The sequence below is a fragment of the Benincasa hispida genome, chromosome 5 (genome assembly GCF_009727055.1).
Source record: "Benincasa hispida cultivar B227 chromosome 5, ASM972705v1, whole genome shotgun sequence".
Classification (NCBI taxonomy): domain Eukaryota; kingdom Viridiplantae; phylum Streptophyta; class Magnoliopsida; order Cucurbitales; family Cucurbitaceae; genus Benincasa; species Benincasa hispida.
The window spans coordinates 56,578,333-56,597,618 of NC_052353.1; the positions used below are offsets into that span (position 1 = coordinate 56,578,333).

Sequence of the window (19,286 nt, forward strand, 5' to 3'; positions counted from 1 at the left end):
TCCTTTCAATTTTGGATGAGATGCAATATCAATCATTGACTTCAATAAATCATTATGAGAAGGGATGTCTGAAAGCCCTAAAAGACCCTAAAAGGAAAAGGCAGCTACCATGTTTTTTATTTTCCCAGTTGATTTAAATCTTCTGACTGTGGGCCTAAGTACAGGCCACAAGAGATTGGGCCGAGTCTTGATTGATCCAATTAAAACTTGGTCACCGACATCGATCAATTTGATCAGAATTTTGGATTGTATTTTGTTCACTAAATTCTTTTAATGTTTTGAATTTTATGGTATTGAATTAACACTTTGGCTTTTCAAAGTTTAATTGGATGGAGATTTTAAAGAAACTGAAAACTAACCCAATGAGCTTGAACTTAGTTATTATCCAATCCAATTGTCGAAAGAAAAAGGTAAAAAAAAAAAAAAAAAAAAAAAAGTGGACATATTTGGGAGTAGTTTCAAATTGATTAAAACCCACTTTTTTCCTATTTAAAATTACTATAAAATATATTTTTAATGATTCAAAATAAATTTTAATGGTATGAAAATTACGTTTAAAAGTGTAGCAGAAACATGAAGTTAATTTTGAACGATTAAAAACATGCTTCAAAATACTTTTAAACATGAGAAAAGTTATTTTAATTGTTTAAAAAACACTTCCAAACATAACCTAAGAAACCTCACAAGAAAGAGCAACAACTCAACTAGTCTTAATCTAAAGTTCGAATCTTCGTCTGTAACTCGAAATTATAAAAATTTCGAGTGCCCTGGATGGTTCTGCCAGCTGGTGTTGAGAATTGGGTTTAAGCTGTGGAGCAAATGGGGCAGTTGGAGCATAAATGGAGAAGGAAAAACAACCGAGGGAAAATCACACAACATCAAGAAAGAGGAAGCTTCTTAATCCATTTTGAGTACAAGAGTTGAAGAGGGAGAATCTACTCTACCAGCAAGACGACCAAAATTATCGAATAATTATTGAATATTTAGAGGATCTACTTAAGTCCTACAACTACTAGTTCAACATCTACTCTTCCAGTCTTCCCTCTGAGACTCGATCCATCGAAAGTTGTTTTTCGATGCAACAGATATGAACAGAGTAACAGATGGTACCTCGAATTCAAATAATCAAATAAAATCAGCCTTCATTCTCATCATTTCCAGATCCATTCTTGATTCTACGTTCTACAGTTTTCTCTGAAATTCTAATGGGGGAATTTGGCAATGGGAAATTAGGAATTTGCACAAAAGACTGCCGCATTCTTATGGCCATACTCTACAAAGATATCCCAATCTACGGTGGTCCATTCAGGTTCAGTCTTAATCACAATGCCTAAGCCAATGAAAGGGAAGAGCTCTACCTCATGAAGAATCACTTCGGTTGAGGCATGTTAACTTGAACCACGATTGAGACAACCCCAAGGACCGCTGCAAAATGTTCTACTCCTCCTGAAGTTACTTCCTAGCTACCTGATTGTTATGTAGCGATTTGTACCGTGTCTCGCCCAGTGGTCCTTAAGATCCACTGGTACCGACAGATCGTGACCTGCTGCTGCTAGCCGACTAAGCAATTTTGTAAAAACACTTCCACTCATTTTCCGCCCACCCATACGAGCATGGCGTTTATTAGGCATATGTGGAAGTGGATACATGGACATATGGGTGGTACAACACGACGATTGCCAACCCCCATTCCCCCATTTGTAGCACTGTCTTGCAAGTCCAGTACATGAGCAAATTGGTGCTGGCATAGAAGAATCATCAAAACTTACAAGATTCAATCCCACATCCTGACCATCCCAGTCGGTTCTGTATTTTGTGCCATCGGTCGCAGCGTGTCTATTCAAATCTTCGCCAACCTTCTTCCTTGGTGGCTTTGATGTCTTTGATGAAACTGACTTGTTATCCTTAGTTCGCTTTCCCTGTTGAGACTTAACAGCTTCAGAAGCTATAACTGTAATTGGAAAGGCATCAGTTATATGCACATCTTTTGTACCATAGGGAGTTTCAGACATGCTTGGCATATGATTAGATAAATGGTGCAATCGCTTTGTTTTCCGTTGGATCCCACCACCAAGAGGAAAGTTAGAAGCATTATCACGGATTTCAAGGGCAGCAAGGGCATTGTCCCTTTCCATTAATGCAGAATCACGCTGTGCAAGTGCCTCATCACGCTGCCGAAAAGCCTCATCGCGTGCAGCCAATGCATTATTCTTCTCAGATAGTGCTAAGTTCCGCTCCCGAATAGCAGCATCTCTCTCAGCTATAATGGACATGATCTTCTTATTCATGACCAAGGCATTTGGTTCCTTTACATGATGTGGAGGCACCATATTCCACTGCATAATTCATTTCCAATTCATTCAATTTAACTAAGAAGGCCATCTTAATTGAATGCATTAAAAATTTAAAAGAAAACAAAAGAATAGGAAAATTACCGGTGAGGGGCTCCCTCTGAAATAATCCAGTTTGTGCCTCCCATTTTCATGTTGGCGGCCATCATCCATAGTCCCAAAAAACAATGACCAAAACGAATGGATTCAGAATGCTGGTTGGAGTTTAATTTGAAATTCTTTCACCATCAACTAACCTTCCAACTCATAATCATCTACTCTGATTTAACATAAATTTGAAGACATCAGCAAGATTTAGATAATGGGAACCATCGACAAGGCTTAATAACAAAGATAGAAACTAAATGAAATAAAACCTCAACAACAAGAATTACTGAATCATTAATTCAAAGTCACAAACATTTAAAAGAAAAATTAAACCTTGAATAATTAACCCAAACCAAAGGGCGACTATCTTTTGGTCAATATGCAGACATATGATAGAACTACTGTAAAATCATCAAGAAGATTGGAATCACCCCACACCACGATGGGTTTGTTCAGCTACATCTACCAAATAATTAAAAATGATACTTCTCTTTTCATTGACAAAGCTAGGATCATAAGTTCTGGATAATAGGAGGTACCGGCATGATCACATCCGACATCTCTTGGGGGCTCAATTCAAATAACGAACACAAATTAAAATAGGGGACAAACATCTGACTATACCTTCAAAGTCAAGATTTCATTAAAAAATAATGGTTCTCATTGGATCCCTCTTACAAAAATAAAACAGAAACAGAAACCTGAGCTCGCAATTTGAATCTTTTTTCCACTATCAATAAACAAAAATTTCCACTTCAGTTTAAGCTTAATGAAAGCTATGTAAATTGGTCATTACCATCCACCGAAGAAATTTTAATGTCATATTCCAAAGCAGCATTTTACTTATAACATCAAGGGAAAACCAACTTCGCTCGTTCAGGTCTATAACAATTTCTTCAAAGCTCTGAACACAAAAGAAATAAGAAAAACAAAACAGCATAAATTAAAATAAAAGACAAGTGTACTGGTAAGCATTACTTGCTCATCTTTACCTTAAAAATTCATATATAACGATCATTTAGCAAACAGAGGAACGATACTCAAAAACAAAAATCCAACCTAAACTAAGTCCACAACAATTTCACCGAAGCTCTAAACATAAAACTTACAAACACAAGCTAAACTAATAAAAAAAAAACCTTCTAGCATATATACTCCACTTCAGCTTAAACATAAGACTTACAACAATTTTATTCAAGACATCAAACAATTTTTTGCACTCTGATTCAGCTTAAAAGTCTTACAGCATATAGAATAATGACATTGACACTCACACTCACACATATATATTTATCACCATTTCCTTCGCATTAAACTTACAAAGACAGTAAAATTTACAACAAACATTTAGTCATAAAAATCCTAAAGAGTACAACAACATGTCGTAAAACAACAGTACAAAATGTTCAAAACAGCAGTTCATTCAAAAGAAAAAGGATAAACCATACCGGAATCAAACAGCAGAAGAAAGCTGCAGCTCAATCTCCTCTAATTTGACAGAGAACGAACAAAACCTAACAGCTGAAACAAAAATTAGGGAAAAAAAAAACATCAACCGAAGAAGAACATACAGAGAATCCAGAAAAAGAAAGATACGTGAGGTAGGAGTGACAGAAGGCTAGGGTTTATGAGGAGAAGAAGTTCGAAAACGGAGAGGGAAAGACTTGAGCATGAGAGGAAAGAGGAAGTGTGGAAATGGATGAGAGGAATACTTACAGATGCAATGGAGAAGAAAGCTTGATCTGAGAGCGATTTGGAGAAGAAGAAGAAGAAGAAGAAGAAGAAGAAGCAGAAGCAAAAGATTGGTGGTGTTGATAAAGATTGATACAGTTTGAGAAGAGCGAACAGAGAGAGAGAGAGGGAAGTGACGAAGGAATGGTGAGTAGTAGCATCTTCTTCATTTGATGTGTCTATTCTATTCTCATCCGAAACGACCCCGTTGCCTTCCAGTTTTACACGACGTCGTTTTTCTTTTTCCTGTTTTTTTAAAAAAGGGAAAAAAAAGGGAAAAAGAATTCTTTTTAACTGAAAGTCTAACCCCTAAAACGCGCTTTTTCTTTGACGTTTTGAAGTTCGTTTTCGATTCGATTGTAGCTTTTCTTTTCTACTTGGTTCTTTTTTATTCTCAATAAATAAATAAATAATTAATTAATGTCGATGTGAATCAAGATTGTGAGTGAAGTGAGATATAAATAATATAAACACTATAGCACTTGAGTTATGGTTATTTTGGTTTTTTGAAAAAACTTTTAAAAAAAAATACTTAGATTGATAGATAAACATTTTTACCATTTAAAAAAAAACAAATATTTATGATTTATATTATAGAACTTTTTTTTTTGGCCTAATTTGTTTTATGTTTTATGTATTATTTCGATGGAATGAAATTGTCGATTCACCTTCATATCATGTGTAATTGATGAAAAAAATTTCATTACTACCCATGAATAAGTAAGAAAATAACAGAGATATTAAAAGAAAGTAATAAAACTAGAAACATAAGAATTAACATGAAAAAAACTCTAAGCCATAGAAAAAACCACAAAGCAGAAAAATTCCACTATCTGAAATTTTTTTATAATCACACATAAATCTCTCATCGACCTCAATTATAAAAGCACTCTCTCAAAGCATTATATCACTTACACGACTAAGCTAGTGTATTAAGCTTAACATGTTTCAAATTGGGATGGTTTGAAACCAAAGACATATGCTACATTTATTACTTTCTTGAATCTTTCCAACGTAGAACAACCACACTTCTAATATTTTGTTAAAACTCAACAAATTTCACCTTGCAAGATATTTGAAGAATCCATAGCTTCTGGTACAATCATTATATTCATTGATAATCTTAATTCTCAACTCAAAAAATTATAACTCACTCCACCATAAAAGAATAGACCACTTGGAATATCATCTTCTAAGATTTTTCTTATTCGTCATATGTCGATAAACCTTGATGAAATTTATGGTGCAATTTTAGCTATAAATTCAACCATACACCTGGAAGTTCTTCGACCATCGACACAACTTCCACCATACACCTTGTATGACTGTCAAGTCAATACCCGTGTGTAAAGTTGTAAAACTGCTAACATCACACCTCTATCATGGTAAAGTGAACATACCATGAGGATGAATTATGTCTTCTTCAGAGGAAGTTACCATCTCCTCTGACGAGAAAGATCACGTCAGCATCCGACCCAAAACCCTTTGACGAACCTACTTTGTTCTACATGTGCCCAGACTATCCGCATTCCCAGGAATCTATCTTCTGCTTGAAGACCCCTTTTTTTTTAACCTTTCTTGGAATCACTCTTAGACTGCACAAGATCACCACCATCACTTAATTTTCACTTGTATAACCAATATCGTATAAACATATCCTTGACTTGTACTTGCCACGAGCCAAAATTGATCATTCCATCAAATTTCTCCACGTCAAATTTTATTGGACTCATAAACCCTACATATATGCTTCACTCATAGCAAATAAATAGTATGAAAATTTGAAAAGTGGTCATTTGCATTCAATACGCTTGTTTCACACGATGTCCTAGAAATTTTGGAAACAATAGTAAACCAATAGAAAGTTAATCAAAATAACAAACCAAGATTGGTAACCACCTACGTCTAGGGGGCAGTGTGTCTAGAAAGATATTCCACTAATATATATAAGTCAAGCAATTTCAACGTTGTACTTAGGCTTCCTTTAAGTATGTGAATATCAGTGTTCCCCCTTAGGCTCATTAAGCATTTTAATTTCCTTAAACAAAGAGTGCAGTAGGCGATGACCAAAGAAGAAGGCAACAAAATCTGCACTTGGGGCTTCCTCAGTAGTACCAGGAGAAGGCAAAGTAATGTCTAGAACATGATGCCCTTGAAATAATTTATAGTTGAAATTCAATAATCTGGGATTGGTACCAATGGGTTCATTAGCTAGAGCAAGTAAGGCTTCTGAGATAAATTCCATAAATCAATCTTGGATAAGTAATGGGTAATCTCAGAGCTTCTTATCCAATATGCATTCATAATTGTCTAATGACAAAAGCTCCATAGTCAAAAGTAGCACATTTTCTAATTTGATATAACAAAGTAGCTAGAGCAATCAAAAGACTTGTAACGACCCAACCCCCTAGGACTCAAGTTAGGCCGTTACTAAACACATGCATGCATGGAACTTAAAACGACATCCTTTTATAGTGAAATAAATACTAAATAAATAAGTTGAACTCAAAAGACCTTCATTAAATTCAGATATTAAAAACAAACGATAGGGTACCCATAAATCATAAATGATAATAAATAGGTCTAAAAACAAATCTTAATAGTAAGTTTCAAACATTAAATTGAAAGTTGAAAAACATGGAAAGAAATCTAAATATCATGAGCGGAAGCATAAAACTGGTCCCCAGTGGCTCGTTCAAGGATTCCTCTTGTCATTCGCTAGTGCGTCCTTGCCCTTGCCTGAAACATAAACATGAGAAAGGGTGAGTATAAAATACTCAGTAAGTAACCTCACTACTGGGGTCGGGCTAGGCATCTATGTCCTCTAGATGCCTACCTCTGGTGGAACATAAGAATTGCTCTAATCCTCATGGGATACATACATAAATGCAAAACTGGTTTCTATCCTATTGTAGTTAAGTATGCCCACTATCTCTGGTAAATCCCGAAGGAAACACAATATCTGGTGAATTCCGAAGGAAACACAATATCTGGTGAATCCCGAAGGTAACACAATCTGGTGAATTCTGAAGGAAACATAATACCTAATGGACATCTAACTAATCAGTAAAGACACTATCACAGTCTCAACATCACAATTATTACAATATGGTTTTATAACATACGTATACACCTCAACATCATGGCTATACAACATGCATATATGCCTCTATATCCTCATATCAAATACACCCTCAATGAATTAAATATCACCTTTTACTAGCATGTAAGTCTCTACGTGCACATATAAATCTTTCAGATTATCTTACAAGAACATATATCGGTCGTACTATACTATCCATCTATCATGTTATCATTCTATCATAATATTCATCTATCATGCTGGCATATATCTAGTGTCTGGCCCATGGGCAGTTCAAGTAGTAAGATTACTTACCTTGATATTAGGTGGAACCAAAAAGCAACGAAATCTTTGTAAAATTCTTAATCCTTTATCGAGCCAAATATTTAAGTAACTAACCCCTTCTAATCTCCACAATCTTTGAATTAAATCTGAGTACATAAACCAAAATAAAATTTAACCTTTAGGTTCACACCTAAGCGTTTAATCATGCCAAAATCAGCAACAAAACTTAATAACTTAATTCGTATAAATTACATTCGAATTGAACAAGTCACAAAGCCCCAAATCTTACCAAAATTCTTGCCGAAATCACCTTAACTCTGCTTGACAGCATGCTAACGACCTTTTAAACTCCTTCAAAACTTTCAAATTCAACCTCCAAAATCATGATTGAAATGATAATTAAATACATTATTTATTGGGTATTCAAGATCCTTAACAAAAACATGAAAATCATTTAGATCTTATCCCAAAACTACGAACCTCACGACGACGTTCAATAGAGGACAACGACTGAAAGAGAGGAGGACCAACGGCAAGCAGATCTGGCGACGTGAAGGTTGGAGCGGTGCGGTTGCAACTTGATGAAGGAAAGAATGTGGACGTCAGCGGTCCGGCAGCCGAAGTTCATCTAAACCAGAGAGAAAGTGAGAAAGTGGGGGTTTGAAAATTCAATTTTCTTTTCTTTTTAATTCTCCACCACACAAATCATAATACTACATACATACATACATACATACATAACATACATACATACATACATATAATATATATATTATATATATATATATATATATATATTTCCTTTCCTTAATAAATATGTATATCAAACTCAAATCTTTCACCTCTTCTCCAATTAATTAAATAAACCTAAAAATAAATTCACAATCACTTCTTTCCAAAAATTTCTAATCCAAAATTAAATTCTAACTTTCCAAATTAACTTGAATCCAAATTTACAAATCTTTTTAAGTACTTGATTTAATTACTTCCAAATAAACAATTATTTTTCCTAATTCTTTACTTAAATTTTTAATCTAAGTTCTAAAATTAAAGAGGGTAAAATCTTAAAACCACAATTTCTTCTTTCCCCTTTCAATTTCACAAAAACTCAAAATTTCTTATACAAATAATCAATTATCCATTTCAATTAATTTAAAAACTCATACTCAAAGAATCCACATTAACCAATAAAACTTCTTCAACTGTAACAATTTGTTTCCAAATTCCAAAGATTAGGAAACTAAAACTCAGCAATTTGAGATAATTAACTAAATTTTCCCTAAAAAAAAAACCGGGATGTTACAAGACTAAAGTGGTGAGAAGAAGGGCACCAATTGGCAATCCCAATGTGAAACAACACAACATATTTAACACTTAGCTCAGCAGAAGCAAGCTGCCAAATCTTAAGCCAAGCATTCTTCAAACCTTTAGTTAATTCATAAACCAAATCTTTCATAGAAGGATGAAGCTCATGAGTGTTAGGAGGAATATTGATATAAGATTGTTTCCAAGGAAGAAATAATCTCTTGAAGTACTTTTTCTATCCTCAGAACTCCCTACCCAGTCAGCATCACAATAGCTCACAAGAGAGCTACCAGTGTCAAAGATATAGAATAACTCGTAAGCACTTGTCCCATTAATATACTTGATTATTCTCTTTGCTCTAAGAAGATGGTTTGATTTGGGGCAAAATTGATATCGTCCACAGACTCCAGCTGCAAAAGCTATATCGGTCTACTAGTAGTGAGGTATAACAAGCTTCCAATGATGCTTCTATATAAGTTTTCATCAACATAATCTCCATTTGCATCTTTGGATAGCTTAGAGGACATGGGAGCTAGAGTTTGTTTGATTTTTGTCTTTTCAAGCCCAAATTTCTTCACAATGCTTCTAGCATAATTACTTTGTGAAATAAATATGCCCCCTTTTAGTTGTTTGATTTGGAACCACAGGAAGTAAGTTAGTTCACCTACTATACTCATTTCAATTTTTTTCTTTCTACAAAAAAACCAACCATCTTTTGAGGCATCCCACAAAAAATGATATATCGACATAGATTTGAACAATAACAAAATCTTTGTCATAATTTTTTACAAATAGAGTTTTACCAACTCTTCATCTATTATATCCATTATCAACAAGAAACTAAGTCAACCATTCGCACTAGGCCCTAAGAGCCTGCTTAAGACCATAAAGCGCCTTTTTGAGCTTGTACACATGATTATGGTTAGAGGGATCAAGAAACCTCTTAGGTTGCTCGACATACACTTCTTCAGGCAAGTACCCATATAAGAAGGCACTTTTCACATCCATCTGAAATAATTTAAACTTTAGTAAGCACGAGATGCTCAAAAGCAATCTGATAGCTTCGATTCGAGCCACAGGAAAAAATGTTTCATTAAAGTCTACTCCTTCAATCTGAGTGTACCCTTGAGCAACTAAACGAGTTTTATTCCTTGTTACATTTCCACTTTCATCATATTTGTTGTTGAAATGCCTTGAATCTATTTGCTGGCGCTTCGAACAACCTATTCAGATTTTGTATTCAGCATATTTATTTATTTGCAGTTATTTACGATTTTGACCCTAGGGTTTAGAGCAGTGCGCTATATAAACTCTCTTACTATAGAGGCGCCATTTTGATGTAATTCTGAAAACATTCTCTCAAATAATATTGTTCTCCCTCTACCCATGGACGTAGCTAACACATTGTTAGTGAACCACGTATATCTGTGTGTCGATCCTCTCTATCTCTACGTTCCTTTTTGTGTTTTTTAATTGTTGATTTCACAAAAAACTGGTATCAGAGCCTTGTTAGGGTTTTTTTTCCTCAAAATTCTGCATTTGTTCGACAATTGAAGATGTCTGGCATGAACGTAAAGATCGACAAATTTACCAGGAGGAATAGTTTTGGTTTATGGCAGATCAAGATGCGATCCCTACTAAAGTAGCAGGGGCTGTGGGTGTCGCTGACAGGTAAGTCAAAGAAGGCTACCGTGGATGACGAAGAGTGGAAGACTCTTGAGGAGAAGGCTCATTCGACGATCATGCTATGTTTGGCTGATGACGTCATCATCGAGGTCGCAGATGAAGAAACTGTCGCTGGTCTTTGGTTGAAGTTGGAGAGTCTTTACATGATGAAATCTTTAACCAAGAAGTTGTTTATGAAGAAACGTTTGTATCATCTATGTATGCAGGAAGGTACGTCTTTACAAGACCATCTTGATCAATTAAATAAAATTTTATTAGATATGCGCAATGTAGAGGTTAAGGTTGATGATGAGGATGCTGCCCTAATTTTGTTGACATCTTTGCTGCCATCTTATGAGACTTTCGTTGACTCCTATATTGGAGGGAAAAAATCTCTGACTTTAGAAGATACAAAGTCCACGTTGCTTATGAGAGAGGACCGTCAGAATGCAGGAAGTTGAGTTACAGAAAGTCAGGCATCTAGGTTAGCTGCTACAGGAAGCAAGGGACATGGGAATTCTGGTAAGTAGAAGTCGAACCAGAATAAAAGGTCTTCGAAGTCAAAGGGTTCTAGATCATATGATATTTGTAACTACTGTAAAGAAAAGGAGCATTGGAAAATCGAATGTCCTAATATAAAAAGGAATCAAGAAAAGAAGGAAAATAGTGAAAAAGGGAAGCATCTGCCTCTGTTGCACAAGTTGAAATTGATTTTGAAGAAGTCGAGATCGATTCTGAAGAAGATCTAGCTTTAGTTGTGAATGAACAGTCACATTCTGATGATGTGTGGGTTCTTGATTATGGGGCATCTTATCATATGTGCCCAAATAGAGAGTGGTTCTCAACCTATCAGCAAATAGATGAAGGGAATGTTAGCATGGCTAATGGTGCTGTGTGCAAGATAGTTGGAATCGGCTCAGTCAAGATACGAACACATAATGGTGTCTTCTACACTTTAAAAGTGGTTAGGCATGTTCCACTAATGAAGAAGAGTTTGATATCCTTTAGTGTACTCGATAGCAAGGGTTACAGTTTTGAAGGTAAAGGTGGAGCAATGTATGTCTATAAGGGTTCTGAGGTAGTTCTGAAAGGCATAAAGTGTGGAACACTGTACTTTCTATTAGGTTCCATGATAACAGGTTATGCTGTTGTTGCATCGTCGGTCGTTCACAAGGATGATATGACTAAGTTATGGCATATGAGACTTGGTCATATGAGTGAAAAAGGGATGCAAATTCTGTTAAAAAAAGATCTTCTTTGTGGGCATAATAAGGTGTAGGATTTTGAATTTTGTGAACATTTTGTATTTGGGAAGCTTCATCTTAGTAAGTTTCCAAGAGGTGTTTATCGTACAAAAGGGACACTTGATTATATTCATTCAGACTGTTGGGGACCTTCCAAAGTTGAATCTATTAGAGGAAGTAGTTGTGTTTTGTCTATAATTGATGATTACTCAAGAATGACTTGGGTTTTTATGATCAAACATAAAAGTGAAGCCTTCAAGAATTTCAAGCAGTGGAAGATATTGATTGAAAATCAAACTGGGAAGAAGATCAAAAGGCTGCGAACTGATAATGGTCTGGAATTCTGTGGATCTGAATTTAATGAGTTCTATAAAGCTGAGGGGATTGTTCGCCATCATACTATTAGGAATATTCCACAGCAAAATGGGGTTGCAAAACGTATGAATCAGATGTTGTTCTAGAGAACAAGATGCATGCTCTTTAATGCAGGGTTGACTAGAAAGTTTTGGGCAGAAACAGTGAATACATTATGTTATCTGATCAATCGTGGACCTCACATAACTATTGATTGTAAAACACCTTACAAGGTGTGGTCTAGTAAGCCTGCAGATTATTCTTTATTAAAAGTTTTTGGTTGTACTGTCTACTATCATGTTAATGAGGGTAAATTAGAACCGAGAGCTAAAAAGGGTATATTTGTGGGTTTTGGGGATGGAGTTAAGGGATATAGAGTCTGGTCATCTTTTGAGAATAGAGTCATACTTAGTAGGACTGTGATATTTGATGAAAATTCCATGCTTAACTCAATTGTAAAGCCTTTTGTGACGTCTACTGATGTGAGAGAAAGTAGTAGTGTTGATAAACAGGTGAAGATGCAATTCACTTCAGCTGTGAATGAATTACAACATCAAGTTGGAGAAGATCAATACGTTACTACAGAAACTGATGTGCAACCAGAAATTAATGTGCCTAGAAAGTCAGAAGTTGTTTTTCCTGAGAATTCTAGATCACGAGTAGATCAACCGAGCATAGCTCGTGATAGAGCTAGAAGAGTTGATGTTGGACCTCCTGTGAGGTATGGTTTTGAAGATATGGTTACTTTTGCGTTGCAGGTTGCTGAAGAGGTGGATCCTCATGAGCCATCCACCTATAGAAAAGTTGTGTCATGTGGTGAGTCTGCTAAATGGCTTACTGCTATGGGGGATGAGATGGAATCTCTTGACAAAAATCAGACTTGGGAATTAGTTAAACAACCTAAGGAGAGAAAAATTGTCACTTGTAAATGAGTCTTCAAGAAAAAGGAGGGAATATCACCTTCAGAGGGCATTAAATATAAAGCTCGAGTTGTTTCTAGAGGGTTCACAAAAAGGGAAGGAGTTGATTATAATGAGATCTTCTCACCAATAGTCAGACATACTTCTATCAGGGTGTTACTAGCTATAGTAGCACATCAGAATTTGGAACTTGAACAACTAGATGTGAAGACAACTTTCTTACATGAAAAGTTGGAGGAAGAAATTTATATGACCCAATCAGATGGGTTCCAGTATCCAGGTAAAGAAGATTATGTTTGCAAGTTGAAGAAATCTTTGTATGGGTTAAAGCAGTCTCCAAGGTAGTGGTACAAATGATTTGACAGCTATATGATTGGACTTGGCTATAACAGAAGTCTGTATGATTGTTGTGTATATCACAACAAAGCTGATGATGGTTTGATGATTTATCTACTTTTATATGTAGATGATATGGTCATAGCTGCAAAGTCCAAGTATGATATTTTGAAATTGAAGAATCTTCTCAGTGCTAAGTTTGATATAAAGGATTTGGGTGCTGCTCAGAAAATTCTGGGTATGGAGATTTATAGGGACAAAGATAAGAATAAACTCTTCTTGTCACAGAAAGAATATATTCAGAAAATATTGTCCAGGTTTGGTATGTCATCAGCTAAGCCTATAGATACTTTTAGTGTTGTAAATGCTCGTTTGTCATATGAGCTTTCACCACAGTCTGAAGCTGAGAAGAAGTATATGTCTCGAGTTCCTTATGCTAGTGTAGTGGGAAGTTTGATGTATGTTATGGTTTGTACTAGAGCTGATCTTGCCCATGCTGTTAGTGTTGTCAGCAGGTTCATGGGTCAACCTGAGAAGAAGCATTGGCAAGCCGTTAAAAGGATTTTTGTTACCTTAGAGGTACATCTGATGTTAGTCTTGTTTATGGGAATTGCACAGAGTGTTTGGTGACTGGTTATTCTGATTCTGACTATGCTAGAGATGTTGACAGTAAGAGGTCTATGACTGACTATGTGTTCATTCTAGGTGGTTCTATTGTTAGTTGGAAGGCAACCTTATAGCCCACAGTTACTTTGTCTACTACTGAAGCAGAGTACATGGCCTTGACAGAAGCTGCTAAAGAGGGAATATGGCTGAGAGGGTTAGTTGGTGATCTTGGTTTGCATCATGACCAAGCTATTGTATATTGTGATAGTTTGAGTGCAATATGCCTAGCCAAGGATCAAGTTCATCATGAGAGAACTAAGCGCATAGATGTAAGATATCACTTAAGAGGTGAGCAGAGAGTTAAAGTGATGAAAATTGGTACTGCTGATAACCCTGCTGATATGTTCACTAAACCGGTTCCACAAGGCAAGTTCCAACATTGTTTGGACTTGCTGAATGTTTTGAATTGTTAGTGGTCCCCTTTGTGGGACATTTTGAGGCATGAGGGAGAAGCTGGGTACGTCTGGCGATATTGATTTATGTTGCTTTTGGTACATCTGTTATCTGGGAGAGAATTCAAGTCAAGGTGGAGATTTGTTGAAATGCCTTGAATCTGTTTGCTGGCGCTTCAGATTTTGTATTCAGCATATTTATTTATTTACAGTTATTTACGATTTTGATCCTAGGGTTTAGAGCAGTGCGCTATATAAACTCTCTTACCCTAGAGGCGCCGTTTTGTGTAATTCTGAAAACATTCTCTCAAATAATATTGTTTTCCTTCTGCCCGTGGACGTAGCTAACACACTGTTAGTGAACCACGTATATCTATGTATCGATCTTCTCTATCTCTACTTTCCTTTTTTGTGTTCTTTAATTGTCGATTTCACAACATTTGTTCTTTAAAATCCACGTACATTCACACTTTTTGGACAAGGAACAAGAGTCCAGACATCATTCCTCACAAATTGACCGAGCTTCTTCTTCATTGCATTCACCCAACACTGATCAACAAGAGCTTTCTTGACATTCTTTGGCTCAATCGGGGAAGTAAAACAATTGTTACTTATCATCTCAAGACAGTTGACTTAATCTTTTCTCTTGGTGGAGATCCTTTCATCTAAACTTCCGATAATGTTAGAGGTAGGATGATTTTTACGAACCTTGCTTGAGAGTTGTTTCGTACTAACTTCATGTTCTTCAGTCACATCCTCATTATTCTCATTCTGGCTTTCAGTGCACTAGTCAAATAACTTGTCTTGGGCATGTGAACTATCAACAGGTAACATGTTATTTTCTTCTTCCTCAAAACCATTCACAACATCATCAATTACAACATTTATAGATTCCATGACACATCGTGTATGTTTGGTGTACACGTGGTAGGCCCTACTATTCGTGGAATAACAAAAAAATATGCCTTCATCAGATTTGGAATCCAATTTCTTCTGGTATCTATGTCAACCAAGATATAACATCTGCTATTGAATATATGAAAATATTTGGCATTAGATTTCCTTCCTCTCCATATTTCATAATTTATTCTAGAGGAACTTAGACACAGAGCTACTCAATTATGGATGTGATATGTAGTATTCAAAGCTTCAACCCAGAAGTAGTAAGGAAATTTTTTATCATGCAACATGGCTCTAGCCATCTCTTGAAGAATCCGATTCTTTTGTTCAACAACCCCATTTTGCTGAGGAGTAATAGGGTGGAGACCTTATAATGAATACCAACAGAAGAGAAAAATTCAATAAACTGAGAATTCTTAAATTCACGACCATGGTCACTTCTGATACGAATGACATTCATGTTTTTTTTTCTCTGTGAACTTGAAGACATAGTGCTTGAAAAGCAATAAACGTTTCTAATTTATCATGAAGAAAGCACACCAAATGTATCTTGAGTAGTCTTCAACACATACAAGAACATACCTTTTTCCTCCAAGATTTTCTGTTATCATAGAATCCATAAGGTCCAAATGAAGTATTTACAGAATGCGATTAGAAACAATATAAGGTACCTGTTTATGAGACACATGATTCTGTTTACCAGCTTGATAGTCGCCATAAATTGTTCAATTTATGATTTGCAAAGAAGGAAGGCCAATGATGGCATTTTTTGACATAGTTTTTTGTGTAGACTTCATACTCATGTGATCGAAGCGTTTATGCCACAAACTTGCCTCTTTTTGACGACATAGGTGACAAACCTGAGAAGAATCATTAGGAAACCATAAGTAATAGGTATGAAGATACATGTACCTGTCATGACAAGGCTTTGGCATCATCTGTAACAATGCATAAGTCTTTGGTAAAATTGACATTCAATCCTTGATCACATAATTGGCTGGTATTGATAAGATTAGCAGTAAGTCCTTCAAACAACATTACATCACTGAGAGAAGGAAGACCAGGAAAGCTCAGTTTGTCCTTTCCAACAAAATTTCCACCTTCCCCAAAGGTAACAAGCTCGAAACTTACAGACTTTAGGTAAGAAATAAAGCGTTTTTCTCCTGTCACGTGTCTAGAGCAACCACTGTCAAAGAACCAGTCGTCCTTTGTTGAAGACTTGAGGGAAGTTAACACAACATTGCATTTATGTTGTACATCTTTGTTCCTCCATACATGTCTCATTTGAGGATTACGAAGAAGCCTATTTTTGGAGGGAGGAAACATGTAAGTCATGTTAAGAGATCTATACGGAGTTCCATACAATTGAAAATAGAAAGGTCTTTTATGACCTTTTTTTTCCATATTGGTGACATATCCATGTATGTTTAAACTGATAATCGAGTTTTTTTGTTTACATTGCTAGATGAAGCTTTTGGCTAGCCATATGATTAAGGAAGTTGTGCTCTTACAAACTTTTGATTCCCTCTGAGTTTGGATGGCTGATTGTCCCTGATTCTCCCTTTTGAGAAGCCTAACACTGCATTGTCACTAGCTATTTTCTCTTCTAACAAAATTCTGTCAAGAGTTTCAATGCTTGAGTTCAGCATTCTAATTGGCTTACTCATGGAATCTTTTTTTTTTCTTTAATTAGATTCAATTCATGTTTTAAATCTACAATTGTAAACATAAGTCTATGATTGCCTACCATTAAAGATTAAATCATCACTTTTGAACATCAAGAATCTTCAAGTCATCTTGCCACTTATTGAACAATGTCTGATAAGAGGGATCAGAAAATACAGGATTATTCTCACCGTTTTTACTTCCCATGAACACATCAAGTTTAGGATTCTTATAGGACAAAGTGTTGGATGAGATGTTACTAACAAGCGTCTTGACATTGGCTTTAGAGTCGTTACTACTATCAGATTCATCATTAGACCAGGTTAGGACGTAACTTCTATTATGTTTTTTTTCTTCAGAAAAATTAAACATTGAGCTTGAAAATGACCATAGCCTTCACACTCTTTGCACTTGAAGGTCTTTTCCCCTTTTTGATAGCTACTGGAACCAATTTTGTCAGCTTCCTTTAGAAATTTTTTTAGGGAGGTTTAAACTGTTTACGAGTGGGATTTTTTTCCAACTGTAGAACTCCAAGCACTCTGATTTCCTATTTTCTTCTCAAATCGTTTGAGAACATGATTGAATTATTTGGATAGGTAAGATATGGAGTTAGCAAGAGACTCATCAGACTCTCAATTAAGTTCATCATGGTCTTCTTCAATTGGAAATTGCAAAGCAATCTCTTTGTTTCATTTTTTTAGTTTTCCATTCAAAGACATCTCAAAGGTTAATAGAGAGCCAAATAATTCATCAACTTTCATAGTGGAAATGTCATGAGCTTCCTCGATGGCTATAACTTTCATATCAAATTTCTTAGATAAAGACCTAAAAAAATTCCTGACCAACTTTTCTTCAAAAATTTTCTCCTCCAATGCAAATGACTCATTGGCTATGTCAAGCAATCAAACATTAAATTCTGTGATTGATTCATTGTCTTGCATTTTAATATTTTCAAATTTTGATGTCAGCAGTTGCAGCCTAAATAGTTGTTCCCTTATGAGCAATTGGCAAGATATCCCAAACTTCTTTAGCTGAGTGCACGTATTAATTAAACAAAATATATTATGATTAACAACATTAAATATAACATTTAACGCTCGTGAGTTCCCCAAATAAGCTTCATCATCAGCTTCAGACCACTGAATCTCTAGTTTCAAAATTTCTTTGTCATCAGCACTCTTCACAGTTGGATGAGACCATCCCATGATTACTGCCTTCCAGGTTTTACTATCGATTGATTTCGAGAAGGTTATCATCTCGATTTCCTAGTAAGAGTAGTTTGTTCTATCAAGAACAGAAGGACGCATAGTGGAACCACCTTCTTTAATGTCATCCATGATCAAAGCACCTGAGATAAAGGTGACCCGCTCTGATACTAATTGAAATTTAAAAAGTGGTCACTTTTACTCAATATGCTTGTCTCACACAACATCTTGGCAATTTTGAAAACAACAGTAAAATAACAGAGAGTGAATCAAAATAAACACATAAGATTGGTAACCCAGTTCGATGATAAACCACCTACATCTGAAGGTAATGTGCCTGGGAAGGATATTCCACTAATATATATAAGTCAAGCAATTACAACATTGTATTTATTTGTAAATAACAACAATTATAGTGACACCCGTACAACCCAACTTAGCTGATCACCTAGGCTCCCTCTAGATGTAAGACTCCTTCTCTCTCGAATTTAGGCTCCTCCTAAGTATGTGAATATTAGTGTTGAAACACTTAGGCTCCCCCCAAGCGTGTGAGACTCCCTTTCATTTGATGATATCTTTCCTCCAACTTGTGAACTCTCTTCACATGAGAACTTAGGCTCCCCTAAGTCTTGATAACTCCCTTCTTGATGAATAACATCTTACGCTCCTTCTAAGGCTTGAGAAATCCTTCTCAATGAATAAAGTCTTAGGCTCTCCCTAGGACCAATCAACCTTCGTGAATTGAAGCAAGAACAAGTGAAGAACACTCCGCTACAAATAACTCAAAGAACTTCTACTTGAAAACAATGTAATGTTGTAAGAATTCTGTAGAGCTCACACGATAATCTCACAAATAATTAATGCGGCAACCCTAGCATGAGAACTTCTCGAACTTAAATAGCACAATAGAATGATGAAAAATATTCCTATATAAAATTGTCAACTCAACAAGATAATACTTGAAATGTGCTATCTTCTTCCGCTTAAGCCGGGGTTGTTTAGCTACCTAATTTGGTTTAATTGATTATTTTATAGGACTCGACTGTACAAGCAGTTGGATTAAGCGTTCGGAACTAAAAGGCGCTAAAATGAGGAAGT

General features: G+C 35.7%; 1 protein-coding gene across 3 annotated transcripts; it reads right to left on the bottom strand.

Annotated features, from left to right (window-relative positions):
* Nucleotides 1–878: 878 nt before the first annotated feature.
* On the bottom strand, nt 879–4,346 carry LOC120078466 (protein BASIC PENTACYSTEINE4). 3 transcript variants are annotated; one of them, XM_039032732.1, is made up of 5 exons: nt 4,155–4,346; nt 3,887–3,959; nt 3,235–3,342; nt 2,436–2,605; nt 879–2,336 (listed from the first exon to the last, which is right to left on the bottom strand). In XM_039032732.1, the coding sequence occupies exons 4-5, from the start codon at nt 2,502–2,504 to the stop codon at nt 1,464–1,466; spliced, it is 942 nt and encodes a 313-aa protein (XP_038888660.1). In that variant the 5' UTR covers nt 2,505–2,605; nt 3,235–3,342; nt 3,887–3,959; nt 4,155–4,346; the 3' UTR covers nt 879–1,463. The 3 variants fall into 3 exon arrangements, with proteins under 3 accessions (XP_038888660.1, XP_038888659.1, XP_038888661.1); XM_039032731.1 differs by having other exon boundaries at nt 2,436–2,610; XM_039032733.1 differs by lacking the exon at nt 3,235–3,342 and having other exon boundaries at nt 2,436–2,610.
* Nucleotides 4,347–19,286: the final 14,940 nt, after the last annotated feature.